This window comes from Gracilinanus agilis, chromosome 2, assembly GCF_016433145.1.
Source record: "Gracilinanus agilis isolate LMUSP501 chromosome 2, AgileGrace, whole genome shotgun sequence".
NCBI classification, from domain to species: domain Eukaryota; kingdom Metazoa; phylum Chordata; class Mammalia; order Didelphimorphia; family Didelphidae; genus Gracilinanus; species Gracilinanus agilis.
Window position 1 is genome coordinate 284,957,020 of NC_058131.1, and position 14,072 is coordinate 284,971,091.

At 45.4% G+C, this 14,072-nt stretch overlaps 1 protein-coding gene across 1 annotated transcript; it reads left to right on the top strand.

The window, feature by feature from the left end:
- Nucleotides 1-214: 214 nt before the first annotated feature.
- On the top strand, nt 215-3,419 carry ST6GALNAC4 (ST6 N-acetylgalactosaminide alpha-2,6-sialyltransferase 4). Its single transcript, XM_044661354.1, has 3 exons — nt 215-588; nt 887-994; nt 3,230-3,419. Exons 1-3 carry the CDS (start codon nt 230-232, stop codon nt 3,417-3,419), a joined length of 657 nt encoding a protein of 218 aa, XP_044517289.1. The 5' UTR covers nt 215-229.
- The last annotated feature ends 10,653 nt before the right edge of the window (nt 3,420-14,072 follow it).

Consider the following 14,072-nt stretch of genomic DNA (forward strand, 5'->3'; position numbering starts at 1 on the left):
GGGTTTAGGCCCCGTCCAGTCTGTTGTTCTTCTCTAATTTGTCCTCTTCTCCCAGTTCCAAGTCCTCCCTTTCTAGGTACCTTCCTCCAAGTGTAGAGGTGTTATATTGGTCTTGGACAGACACTAGATCAGACCCTGGAAGGATCCTCTAGCCCAGTGCATCTTTCTTTTGCAGCCTCTGGTCCACAGACTGTGTCGTCGTTGTGCCCTGGTATCTAGCTCCGGTCAGATGCTTGGCTCCCGCTGGGGACCAGAGATCGATGGGACAGAGTGTGTGCTACGCATGAACCAGGCACCCACAGCGGGGTATGAGGCAGATGTGGGGCACCGAAGTACCTTACGCATGGTGTCCCACACCAGTGTCCCCCTGCTGCTGCGAAACCAGTCCTACTTCTTCCAGCAAGCCAGGGACACTGTGTACGTGGTCTGGGGTCCTGGAAAGCGCATGAACCGTGACCAGGGTGGCTCCACCTACCGAACCCTGCTGAAAGTCAAGGAGATGTACCCTGGGGTGCAGCTCTACACCCTCACTGACCGCATGATGGCCTACTGTGATGAGGTCTTCCAAAATGAAACTGGCAAGAACCGGTGAGCAAAACTGACCACTTTCTCCCAAGTATTTCCTCTCTCTGCTCTCAGAAGGTTCCAGTGAGGTTGGAAGAACATCTCCTCAGTCTGGAGGGGTTTGGGATTAGACTTAATCTCAGAGCACCAGAGGAGAGCACTAGGATTAATTTAATAGGACTTTAATCAAAGACAATGTGGTTGAGGTCAGTGGACCTATAATAACCTTAGAACAAGAGGTGGGCACAACTTGGAACCTGGGGTTTGGGAGGACAAGAGGTCTTGGGGCAGGAATAGGTGACATGGTTTTTGCTTTCTTTAGGATGAAGTCAGGCTCCTTCCTGAGCACAGGCTGGTTCACTATGATCCTGGCCATGGAGCTGTGTGATCACATTGTAGTCTATGGGATGGTCAGTGACAGCTACTGCAGGTAATCCAGGATTGGTGGCATGGAGGGGGCAGGGAAAGGGGAGAGATGCCAGCAATGGTCATGATGGAGACTTACCTATGAATTCCATTGTGTTGCCCCAAGCCTCTGCTGAGAACCTGAAGTTTTGAGTGAAGGCTGATTTGGGCTGGGATTTTCTCCTCTGCAGAGAAATTGTGCCCTTCCTAGGGATATTCACAGAGTTCGGGGGTTGGGGGGATAGGGAGATGGAGGGGGGTGGAGGAGGTTGCTTGCAATGGGCAGCGGGACTGTGTTATTGTCTAGAACCTTTAGAATGTTCTTCATCTCATTCATAAGCATTTATTGAGTCTACTGGTTTGGGGGCTGTTAGTAAAATAGAAGTTAAGGCTCCCTACTTGATCTTTCTGGTTTTTTTCAGGGTTCAGGGAATAGAACTATTTATTCATTATACTCCTTACAAAGTAGACTCATTAATGGAGATAGAAGAGCAGGGATACTTAGCTGTTTGAGTCCCATCACCATGTTGCTACTTCTTGGACCCCAGGAGAGTGTTTCTGGATGTGAAGCAGGCTTGTCTCATCTCAGAGCCTTCAAGAGGAATGTCAGGACTGTGTAGCCCACCTCTTTTTTGGGGTCTCCCTGTGATCACATTTTCCCTAGAGCAGGGATCCTTAATCTTCTTAGTGTTGATAATCCTTTTGGGGCTCTGTTGTGAAGCCTGTGGACCTCTTCTCAGAAATTCTTGGAAACTGATCCTTTTGAAATAAAGATGTGAATTTTTTCCCCCTATCCAAACTCATAAACTGCCCCCTGAAATCCTTCCACAGACCCTATTCTGTGGACCCCAGATTAAGAAGCCTATCCAGCACATGTAAAACTCAGTGGAATTGTGTGTAGGTTATGGGAGAGGGGGTGAAAGGAGGGGAGGGAAAGAACATGAATCATGTAACCATGGAAAATTTTTCTTAATCAATTTAAAAAAAAAGCCCATCCAGGGGGTAGTTGTGTGGCTCAGTGGATTAAGAGCCAGGCCTAGAGATGGGGAGGTCTTGGGTTTAAATCCAACCTCAGACACTTCCTACCTATGTGACCCTGGGCAAGGTACTTAACCTCTGTTGCCTAGTCCTGACCACTCTTTAGCCTTAGAACTAATATATAGTATTGATTCTAAGATGGAAGGTAGGGGTCTAAAAAAAAAAAAAAAGAAGCCTGTCCACAAGGATGGCATTGTCTAGTCCAAACACTCACTGCAGGGAGAGTCAGTCTTCACTCTAATCCCGTATTTCCTTCCTTCCTTTGCCCTGGATGGGCAGGAGGGCATATAGGAGAGTCACTCCGTGGCTTTTTGTCTACATTTTCATCATCATTTGGCTATCCCTTATAATAAAGCTTCTTTTCTTTTATTTTCTTGAAACTCTTTCTTTCTGTCCTAATTACAACTCTTGGATTTAACCCAGGGTCGCATAGCTAGGAAGTGTCTAAATCCAGAATTGAACCCAGGTCCTTCTGACTCAGGGCCTGGTGCTCTATCTACCGAGCCAATTAACTGCTCCTTATAATAAAGTTTATATATATATTTTTGTAAATATTCATCCATTTCACCTAGATTGTCAGATTTATTATCATATAATTGGGCAAAATAGCTCTTAATAATTGCCTTAATTTCCTCTTCCTTAGAGGTATGATAAATTTTAAAGAGAAAGAAGAAAACTTACAGGAAAACTGTCTAACATATCAAAAAAACTTGAATGGCCTTTAGCTGTCATTGCATGACCTTACTGTGCCTTTGACATTTCTCCCTAAAATTATAAGCCCTTTGAAGCAAGAGACTAGATCTTAGATTTCTGAATATCTCTAAGAACATTGAACCAAGGCCCCTGAATGTAGTTAGCAGCTTAGTAAATTCTTGTTAATAATAGTAATGATGCTGGAGGAACAGCTATAGGTGACTCAGTGGATAGAGAGCTGGACCTGGAGAAAGGAGATCCTGGGATCAAACTTAACCTCAGACATTTCCTAGCTGTGTGACTTAGTCAAGTCACATAGCCCCCTTTGCTAGCTCTTACTGCTCTTCTGCCTTGGAATCAATACAGTTTTGGTTCTAAGCCAGAAGGTAAGGATTTAGGGAAAAAAAAAAAAACACAAAACGATGCTGCTGCTGATGGGGTGGAACAGTCATGGGGTGGAGGGAAAGTTCCATCTCAGGCGGCCATAGAATTCTGCCTGCTCACTTTCTGAAGTTCCTGTCCCTTGCAGAAAGAAGAGCCCTCCCTCTGTGCCTTACCACTACTTTGAGAAGGGCAAATTGGATGAGTGCCACACTTACCTGGTCCATGAGAAGGCACCGCGGGGTGCCCATCGATTCATCACTGAGAAAGCTATTTTCTCCCGCTGGGCCAAAAAGAAGTCTATCGTCTTTACCCATCCCTCCTGGCAGAGTGAGTAGGCTCCCTGAAGGACGGAGTCATCCTAGTTCCAGACAGTGGGCCAGGGCTGGGACCTCTTGTTGCCCATCTCAGAGCATGGTGGAGCCTGGTGTCCTGGGCTGCCCTACTGCCCAAGGGAGTATCCAGTTTCATGAGATAGAATTCCATGTTGGCAAATCTATGACACGTGTGCCAGAGCATGCTGGAGGGGGCTGCTCCCTTCCCCTTCTCCACATGCCTAAGGACATTTCTCTCATCACCCACCCCTCTGTCCCACAGCCCAGTGGGAGCACTTCCTCCCTCCCCTGTCTGGGGTGAGGCTGGGGGGCTCACATGCAGCGTGAGGGTGCACTTTGGTCTCTAAAAGGTTTGCCATCACTGGGAGGGATGGACTAGCGTATGATATCCCTCTAGCCTGAACTCTGAACCAATCTGGGAGGAAGAAGGAATGCTTTTTTTCCCTCTATCCTCCACTGTATTTTTTTTCCTGTTTTTAAGGAAACCTTGAACTTTTGAAAATTGGACATTTACTTGAACTTGGAATCCACTGGAATTCCAAGGGGACTTGTGGACACTACTGGGGTCCAGAGGAGGCCAGTGCTTTGGAGTATTAGGGCCTCATCTGGAACCCTCCCTGCTGTCTCCCAGCACACCAGAGGTCCTGGGGCAGGAAATTGAGTTTCTGAGGTGAGGTGGGAGCTAGCAGTCTGTAGCAGGAGGAGCTGGCAGGGAGAGGACCGGCGGGACAGATTCCCCAATCCTCTCTGGCTTCCTCTCCCGTCTCCAACCCCCTTCATCAAAAGGTGCATCAGGAAACTTTAGTGTGACCTGGAACCGAGGTCAAAATGAGCACATCTTGTTGTTGTGCCCTTTCACCAGCAGAGTGGGATTTGACTCCAGCCAGGAGAAAACTCAAGGCTACCTCCTGTGGGAAGCCTGACAACTTACCCCCTCTACCCACTTCCCAGCCCCCTCGTCTCCTCAGCTCCCCTTCATGACCCTCTTTGCCCGGGAGAGCAGAGAATCAGCATTAGTTCCAGTAGTTTTCTTGGCTGGTAAATCAGAAGGTGACTGGAGGGTCCAGCAAGACCAGGCTAAGGGGAACCCGCCAGTGGGTGGGAGTGCTCGCTGACTCTCCTTGGTCATGGGGAGCAAAAGTCTATAGGAGGCAAGTTAGGCAGCTTTTAAAACTTCCTCCCTCCCCCTGCTCGGGGTAGTAAAGTCATAGGATTTAGAGCTGGAGGGAACTTAGATCTTCTAGTGCAGCCTTCTCCTTTTATTGATAAGGAACTAAAAAGCTTAGAGTGACTTTCCTAAGATCACACAGCATGAGGGCAGGATTCAAATCTAGGGCCTCTGACTTTATTACGGGACTTCAAGGAATTCAGCATTCCGCTCAGACTGAGATCAGAGAAGCACGGGGGATAAACGCTCTGTATTGCAGACATTTCCTTAGCTGTGTGACCTTGGGTAAGTCACTTAACCTCTGCCTCAGTTTCCTCATCTATAAAATGGGGCTAATAATTAACATCTACCTCCCAGGGTTGTTGTGAGGATCAAATGAGATAATAATTATAAAGTGCTCAGCATAGTGCCTGGTGCATAGATCGTAAAGCCCTATAAAAATGCTAGCTATTATTATTATTATTATTATTAATTATTCCCTTGGGCTGTTTCTTGACCTTGCCATACCAGGTCCAAGAGATCTCTCCTCTTTCTCTGGGAATGATCTTACCCCAAAACCAAATTCTTCAATTTAAAGACATCTCCTTTCTGGCTAATAATTCTTGTAATAATAACAAACCCCTGATAGCCTCGATAGTGCTGTAAAGCACTTTAAGTGCTCCATCTTTTTGTAGCCTCACCACTGCCCTGTGAGGTAGGTGCTATGGGTGTTTATCATCCCCATCTTACAGATTAGGAAACAGAGGCTTAAGAGAGATGAAACCTCTTGACCCTATGAGGTGGATGCTATGGGTGTGTTATCATTCCCATTTTAACGATCAAGAAATGAAGGCTTAGAGGGATGAAGCCTCCTGCCCTTGTGAGGGTGGGTGCTTATGGGTGTTATCATTCCCATCTTACAGATTAGGAAACTGAGGTTGGGGCAGGGTGTGTGTGTGGGGGAATGGAGTCACTAGCCCCAAGTAGCCCCAAGGATGCTCTTTAGAGCTGAGATTTCAAGGAATACAGATAAAGCCTCTCACCAGCTCCAAGTCATCAAACTCCTTTAGTTAGCAAGTTTCAGGGATGGGGATTTGAACCAAGATCTGCCTGGCTCCTGGGCAGCCCCTGAGCTCATTAAACCAGCTGTGACCTTTGGGTGAGGTCCGCCTCCCTGGGGCCAGCAAACCTGTCTGGAGCAGTAGCTCCTGGCATCACAGGCTGAAGTGTGCAGACTCTTAGCCTTACGTTTTATACGTGGCACACAGACAAAGGGAAGTGAGAAATAACAAAACAGTAAGTGGAGCCCTAGGACTGCTCTAGCTATTGCAGCTCTCCCTGGATGTTGTCCCCTTAGAGCAAGATGCTGCCGGGCCGTGTGGTCCGGCCAAACATCCCAGCATCCTGGCGCTGCCGGCAGCCTCAGACTCGATGTTTGCCTTGCTGGGGACCTGTAGCTGCACCCCGGGCTGTTGTGGGCCAAGGGCTGCCACGTGGCTGGGGGTGGGGGTAGGTTCCTTGTTCCCTGGGATGACAGGGAGTCCCATGATAAAGACATTCATCTCTGATGCTGGATTGTGGGACGCTGAGCTAAAAGGGACCTTAGAGGGCCTCCTAGTCCAGCCCGCTTGACAGATGAGTGACTTGCCCAAGAAGTGGAGCCAGGGTTAAACCCCGGGTTCTCGGATGCTGGGCCACAGCTGCCTGTGTCTCCTCATCCTGTCCCTAGTTTGACCCAGGAAGTGGCATTCACATTCAGAAGCTCTTTCAAACACATGTATGTCCTAGACAGGAGCCGAATTCCAGCCACCTCCCATGAAGGAGAGAACTCTGGAAACTTCCCAGAAGCCGGCTTTGTCAGTCAGTCAGCCCAGGGGCTGAAAGGATCCCCTTAACTCGCCAGTGTCCCCTCCCTTGAGTTACAAAGTGTCCTTGGATCAAATACCAAAGCAATTTGTCAATAAAGTCACTTTGAACGCTGTGGTCTCGGCTTTGGTGGAGGAAGGGCAGGCAAGGACGGGCAAGGGCGCTGAGGGCCAGCCCCTGGGGAGCGAGGGCCGAGGGAGGCAGCCTCTGGGGCTTAGACAGTCGCTTAAGCAACCGGCAGTGTGCTAGCAGGAGCGGAAGGCGTGAAGACCACACAGGAAGTGATCCCTGGCCTTCAGGAACCAACATTTTATCTGAGGAGAAAACACAATCCTACATGAAATAAATACGAGACACTTTTTATTTGAACCGGGGTGGGAGGTGGGAGGAGGCAGAGGGATCGGATGTTGCTCGAACAGAATTCCTTCACAAATGCTGTACAGGGAGGGGGAAAGACCCGGAGAACAGAGATGCAGAGGTCTGGGAGGGAAGAGCGGGGCATAGAGTTCTGTCTGTAGACATTGAGGTGGGAGAGGCAGCCTGCATCCATCCGGGTGCCCTGGCATCTCTGCACCGAGAAGCTGGCTAGGCAATCAGGAAGATGGCCAGCCCCCACTTTGGGGCTGAATTGTTTTCTCTGGAGACCCTTATTGGAGGAGACGGACATGCCCTGTGATTTCCCTGTTCCCCAGGACTGACTGATGTAGGCTGGTCTCTCTCTGCCACTTAAAAGCCCTGAGAAGATACCGTGAGCACAGAAAAGTGATTTGCCCAGGGTCATAAAGGGACTTCGTGAGATTTTTTTGTGCCTCAAAGACTAACTCTGCTCTTTGCTCTGTGGCCTCTCCTAATAGCCCTATCCGTTCAGTGCTTAAAAGGCCTGCATAGTGGCTTTTGTTTGGACATATTCCAGGCACCAGCCATTCTGACTTGCACTGATGGCAATAATAACACTAACGGTGGAACATGGTGTTTTAGGGTCTCTACATTGCTTTACACACATCATCTCATTTGATCCTGTGAGGCCAATGCAATGGCTATCCCACCTTCCCTTCCCCCACCAATTATTTTGCAGACAAGATAACTGAGGCTGAGATAAGTTAGGTGGCTTGCTTCCAAGGCCCTGTGACTGAGAAGTGCCAGAGTTGGGAAGTGCCAGACCTGGCTGTCCTAACTCCAAAACAGGAATTTTTTTTTGTCAATATGGGCTCTTAACCATCATTTGAGTGGCAGCTTGGTATAGTGATTAGAACGATGGACTCGGAATGAGGAAGACTTGAGATCATATGTCTATCTGACATTAGCTGTGTGATTTGAGGGAAGTAGCAATAACCCAGCCTCAGTTTTCCCATCCATAACATGGGGATAATAACACCTACTTCCAGGATTGTTTCAAGGATCAAATGAGATAATTGTAGGGCACTTCTCCACAGTGCCCAGAATAAAGTAAGAGCTATGTAAATATTATTACTTAACCCCTTTTTGCTTCACCTCATCTGTAAATGGGGGAGCTAAGATAGCAGAGGAGCAGCAGGAGCTTTCTGAATCTCAATCCAACTGATCTAATTACAAAGTGTCTCAAAAGGACAGAAATCAAAATCAGATGAGCAAAGGGGGCTCTCCCACTGGATGCAGCTTTAAAAAAGGTAGGCAGTGTTTGGGGATTCCCACTATATAAGGGTACAAAATTGCACTTGTCAAAGCACAAGCTGATCACCCCTCCCCCACACCACCTACAGCACCAGAGTCAGAGCAAGGGCTGCACAATCCCTAAATTCTCCGGGGCTGGCTGAAAGCATCATAGATTTGCCCCTGAGGGCAGTGCAAGGCCATGGCAGCAAGGCTTGAGACCCGAGGCTGAAGAGTGTGGAGCCTGGGCAGCAGAGCATGGATCTTGGACAGAAATAAGATTGGACACAGCCTAGGCAGCAGGGCTGGAAAGGTAGCCTTGGGGCAAAACGTCTTAAAGCACTCTACACAAAGAACATCACATTATCTGCCCTCACTCAGGCTTCTGGCTGAGAAGGGAAGATACTACCAAAGCAAATCCCTACAAGACAAGCTAAGAAAGCTATACATGCAGGAACCCCAGTCAACTATTGGCAAAAAGAATAAGCAGCAGCAAAAAATAGCTCTTGACCCTGGATAATTTCTTTGAAGAAAAAGACCAAAATATAGAACCAATAGCAGAGAACCAAGTAAGAAAGAAGACAAATGGGAAGAAAAGTGAGAAAAAGAAATGAAAGTAATACAAAAAGAAAATAAAACCTTAAATGACAAAATTGTCCATATGGAAAAAGAGGCACAGAAATCAAATAAAGTAATAAGCAAATTGGGAGACCAGAATTGACCTGCTGGAAGACATGAAAAACAGGATAGACCAAACTAAAAAGGAAAATCAAAATATCAAAGCTGAAAAACAAGACTTTAAAGACTAGAATTGGGCAAGTAGAAGCCAATGGTCTCACAAGACAGCAAGAATTAATAAAGCAAAATCAAAAGAATGAAAAAATAAAAGGAAATATGAAATATCTCATTGAAAAGTTAAGTGACCTGGAAAACAGATCCAGGAGAGATAATTTGAGAACGATTGGTCTACTGGAAAGTCTGGAATAAAATAAAAGCCTTGACATCATATTACAAGAAATGATCCAAGAAAATTGCCCTGATGTTCTTCAACAAGAGGGCAAAATAGACTTTGAAAGAATCCATAGATCATTCCCTATATTAAGTCCCCAAAAGACAACCCCCAGGAATGTAGCCAAATTCAAGAGCTTCCAAGCTAAGGGGAAAATATTGCAATTGGCCAGAAAGAGACAATTCAGATATCAAGGAGCCCCAGTCAGGGTTACACAGAATCTGGCAGCCTCCACTCTAAAGGACTACAAGGCTTGGAATATGATATTCAGGAAGGCAAAAGAATTGGGTATACAACCAAGAATTGCCCACCTATCAAAACTGACTTATATTTTCAGGGGAAAGTATGGGCATTTAACAAAATAGAAGATTTCCAAGCATTCCTAAAGAAAAGACCGGAACTAAATGGAAATTTTGATGCCCAAATACAAAATTCAAGAGAAATGTGAAAAGGTAAACAAGAAAGAGGGGAAAAAAATTTTAAAGGCTTCAGTAAGGTCAAATTGAGTATATTCCTATATGGAAAAATGATATCTGTAACTTAAAAATTGTTTTATCATAGTAGATAGAAGAATTATTCATAGGCAGAGGGTATGGTATTAAGTTGTTCAAGATGATATGTAAAAAAATGGGGGGGACAAAAAAAAAGGAGGATGGTACTAAGAGAAACTTGAAAAAGAAAAATAGGATAAATTATACCACATAAAGAGGCATGTGTGTGTGTGTGTATGTGTGTGTGTGAAGAATTCTATTATAAGAAGGGGAGGAAGAGAGTGGTAATAGGTAATACTTAAATCTTACTCTCAGTGGAATTAATTCTGAGAAGGAAGAACAGCCAGATCTATTGGGGTTTAGAATTCTATCTTACCCTACAGGGAAGTTGAGAGGGAATAACGATGGGGGAGTGGGGTGAGGAGTATTAAAAAGGAGGGAAAGGTTGGAGGGGAGTGATTAGTAGACCTTAAACAGAAATAAGAGGGTAATAAGAAGGGAGGGGATGGGAAGGAATGCCATCTGTAAAATGGGGATAATAACACCTACCTCTTAGAGTTTTTGTGATGCTTAATTGAGGTAATACCTAAGCATGTTGCCTGGCACACAGTAAATACTATATAAATGTTAGCTATTTCTACTAAACCAAACTCATTTGACCAGAGCTGTGACTAGACATTCAGAGGGCACTGAATTTAAGGGATGCCCCAAATGGTTGCAGCCTCCTAGGGCCCTGGAAGCAAAAGTTTAGCATTTTATTAGCAAGAGCCCTTAGTTAAAATTGGAAGCTAGCAGAGGGCAGGCTGGGGCATCTCCCTCTACCTTGCCCTGCCTAACTTCCTACCCATATGGTAGCATCATAGCCTGAAAGGGCTTATAGATCTTTCTACCAACCCCCATCCTCTGAATAGGAGGTTGCACTTTGGGATCCTTTCCAGTGAGGTTTATGATACTTGCTCCTAGGCACAGTTTCCTTGTCACAGTTCTACCCACTGCTTCTCTGCTCCAGCAAGCATTAGTTTCCCTGGCATCAGGTACTGTGGCACATGTAGCCTGAGGGGTTAGCTTTATCTTGCTGTGGCTCATCTCAGGGAACTTAATGGCTCAATGAAAAGTTTGTTGATGACTATGATAATGAAAAGTTGGCAATTTCCCATATAACTCTCCCTGTCAACACACACCAAAGTTAAAGTGCCCTAGGCTGCTCTATTCTTCTATGCCAGGATAAGCCACTCAGAGGCTGCCAAATCATAGGGAGACCTACCATCGAGTTTACTTGTTGCAGTCAAAGCTTCATCTGGGGTTAGGATTATGATGGGGGGGAGATGTTGGGAATGCTGGAGGTGTGGACACCAGAGGCTAAAAGGAAGTAATCTCTGGGACTTGGAGGAGGCGGAAGGACACTGAATTGCACAACAGGAATGAAGAAGTGGCTAAAGTTAGGATTCATTAACTCCTCAGTGAAGATAAGTGATCTGTCTAAAGTCACATAGATGTTAAGGGGAAGGGCCAAAACTTGAACTCAGGTCCCTTGACTCTGAAGTTAGCTCTCTTTCTGCTCTGAGGTCCCTTTAGAGATGTTCCTTTTTTTGGAGGTAGGGTTGCCCCTAGCCATTCCTCACAAATAAGCAGTTTTCCTACTTTTGCTTCACTTTTAATTCTGTGATCCAGTGGCATTGACCTCTTTGCTGACACCCAAACAAAACATTGCATCTCTCAGCCCTGGACATTTTCTCTGACTGTCCCCCATACCTTGTCTGTGCTCTGCCCAGAGCTTTGCAGATATCTCATTTGATTCTTGTAACAATCCTGGGAGGTGGGTGCTACTATTATCTCCATTTTACAGTTGAGGAAACTGAGGCAAACAGTTAAGCCCCTTGCCTTTGGCCACGCAGCAAGTGTTTGAGGCTGAATATGAACTCAGGCCTTCCTGACTCTAGATGCTGTACAATCCATGAGTTCATACCCAGCTAGGGAACAGACACAAACTGAACAAAGGAAGGAAGGGGCTTCTGCTCTACCAGGAGGGGCTTCTAGGATAGATACAGCCAGAATGGCTTCCCATCTGCCTCCTGACACCTCACACATCCAGTTGGTATTGCACTGTTAAAGGGAGAGTCCCGAGATCACCTATTTAGAGCTGGAAGGGACCTTAGTGGCCATCTAGCCAAACCTCCCCATTTCATGGACAAGGAAACTGAGGCATAGACCATTGAAATGACTTATCCAGGGTTATAAGTAGTATGTGACAGAACAAAGATTTTAACCCAGGACTTCTGACTTCCAATCCAACACTTACCCCTTTATGCTATACATTGAGTCTCCAGCCATGGAGTCTGGCCTGAGGATTCCTGGAATCTTCTCTGAGAATTTCAGCTCTATTTCAGAAGCCATAGGGTTGGACATCCATCTCAAGGCCTTTACAGAAACATCTAAAAGTTGATCCTCCCCTCTAGCCTTTGAAAGAGGCAAATTTGGGATGTCTAAGACTGTCTTATTCCTGAGAAGGGATCTTGATTAGAAACAGGATTAGATCAGAAAGGGTGAGAGAAATTGTCAGAGGGATCCATTCATGGCAGGTCATTTAGGGAAACTGAGGTAGGGAGAACCCCAGACAGCCTGTATGGCCTACTGTTTGGGGGGATGTAGGTCAGAGGGAGAGACCCCCCACTTCAATGCCCCTCTCTCCAGCCCCCAAACTCCACTGAAGAGGAGACAATTTGGATGAAGCAAAGGGCCCTGAGGGGGGCAGCTACCCTTTCCCCCTTTAAAAACAATGAAAAACCTTACCTTTTGTTTTTCAATCAATACTAAGTATTAATTCCAAAGCAGAAGAGTGCTAAGGGGCTAGGCAATGGGGGTTGAGTGACTTGCCCAGGGTCACACTAAGAAGTATACAAGGCCAGATTTTAACCCAGGACCTCTGTTCTTGGCTCTTTATCCCTGAGCCACTTAGATGCCCCCTTCATTTTTTATTTATTTATTTATTTTTGCTGTTCCTTTCTTTTTGTTTATTTGTTTGCAAATTGTCTCCCTCTTTTGTTTTTATTTTCTATTATTTTCTATTTTTAAAATTTTATTTAATTGATTAGGAAAATTTTTCCATGGTTATATGATTCATGTTCTTTCCCTCCCCTCCTCCCACCTCTCTCTTGAAGCCAACACGCAATTCCACTGGGTTTTACATGTGTCATTGATAAAAGTCTATTTCCATATCATTAATATTTGTACTGGGGTGATCATTTAGAGTTACAACCCCAATCATATCCCCATTGGCCCATGTGATCAAGCAGTTGTTTTTCTTCTGTGTTTCTATGCCCACAGTTCTTTCTCTGGATGTGGATAGTGTTCTTTCTCATAAGTCCCTCATAACTGTCTTGGATCATTGCATTGCTGCTGGTAGAGAAGTCCATTACATTCAGTTGTGCCATGGTGTATCAGTTTCTGTGTATAAAGTTCTCCTGGTTCTGCTCCTTTCACTCTGCATCAATTCCTGGAGGTCTTTCTAGTTCACATGGAATTCCTCCAGTTCTTTATTCCTTTGAGCACAATAGTATCCCATCACCATCATATACCACAATTTGTTCAGCCATTTCCCAATCAAAAGGCATCCCCTCATTTTCCAATTTTTTGCCACCACAAAGAGTGTGGCTATAAATATTTCTGTACAAGTCTTTTTCCTTATGATCTCTTTGGGGTATAAACCCATCAGTGATATGGCTGAATCATAGGGCAGGCAATCTTTTAAAGCCCTGTGGGCATAGTTCCAAATTGCCATCCAGAATGGTTGGATCAATTCACAACTCCACCAGCAATGCATTAATGTCCCAATTTAGCCACATCCCCTCCATAATTTATTACTTTCCTTTGCTGCCTTGTTAGCCAATCTGCTAGGTGCCCCTTCATTTTTATCTTGATGCATCTTTAGAGGTCAACTCCCTCCTTTCATTTATTTATTTGTTTGTTTGCTTATTTATTTATTTGTTTATTTGTTTATTTGGTTTCAACTCCCTTTCACAGATGAAAAGTTTTTAACCCTGAGAAGGGATTATAAAAAGTCACATGAGTAGTAAGTATTAGAGAAGAGCTTCAAACCCACTCCTCTCTCCAGATCAACACTCTTTCTACTCCACCATTTACCAAACTATCCCATACTGGTCCTTAGGGATGGATATGGGGTATCCTGGATTGCCTTCCATCTTGCTTCCCTTTGTGTGGCAATGAAAACATGCCCATAAATGGAAGTGTATTTTGGTGGAAAGAGTATTGGATATTGAATCAAAGAGTGCAGGTTCTCATCCTGGCTCTCTTAGGTCTCTTAGGTCCAATGTGACCTAAGCCCTCTGGGTCTTAGTTTCCTTGTTTGCAAGATGATGAAGATGTTTCTCAAGCTCCCTTCTACCCCCTCAGACCATGCTTATTCCACATGTGAGAGAACCTTGGGCAGATTTCACCCTTTGCTGCTGTTCCTATGAGCTCAAATGCCTCACAACCTGGTATTTCCTGTCCCCTTT

What these genes read in the sequence shown, in the direction of transcription:
- ST6GALNAC4 (XM_044661354.1), top strand. Translation starts at nt 230, where the DNA reads ATGCTTGGCTCCCGCTGGGGACCAGAGATCGATGGGACAGAGTGTGTG. An exon ending in AATGAAACTGGCAAGAACCG is followed by an intron (nt 589 to 886) that starts GTGAGCAAAACT and finishes TGCTTTCTTTAG; the next exon opens with GATGAAGTCAGGCTCCTTCC. An exon ending in GTCAGTGACAGCTACTGCAG is followed by an intron (nt 995 to 3,229) that starts GTAATCCAGGAT and finishes TGTCCCTTGCAG; the next exon opens with AAAGAAGAGCCCTCCCTCTG.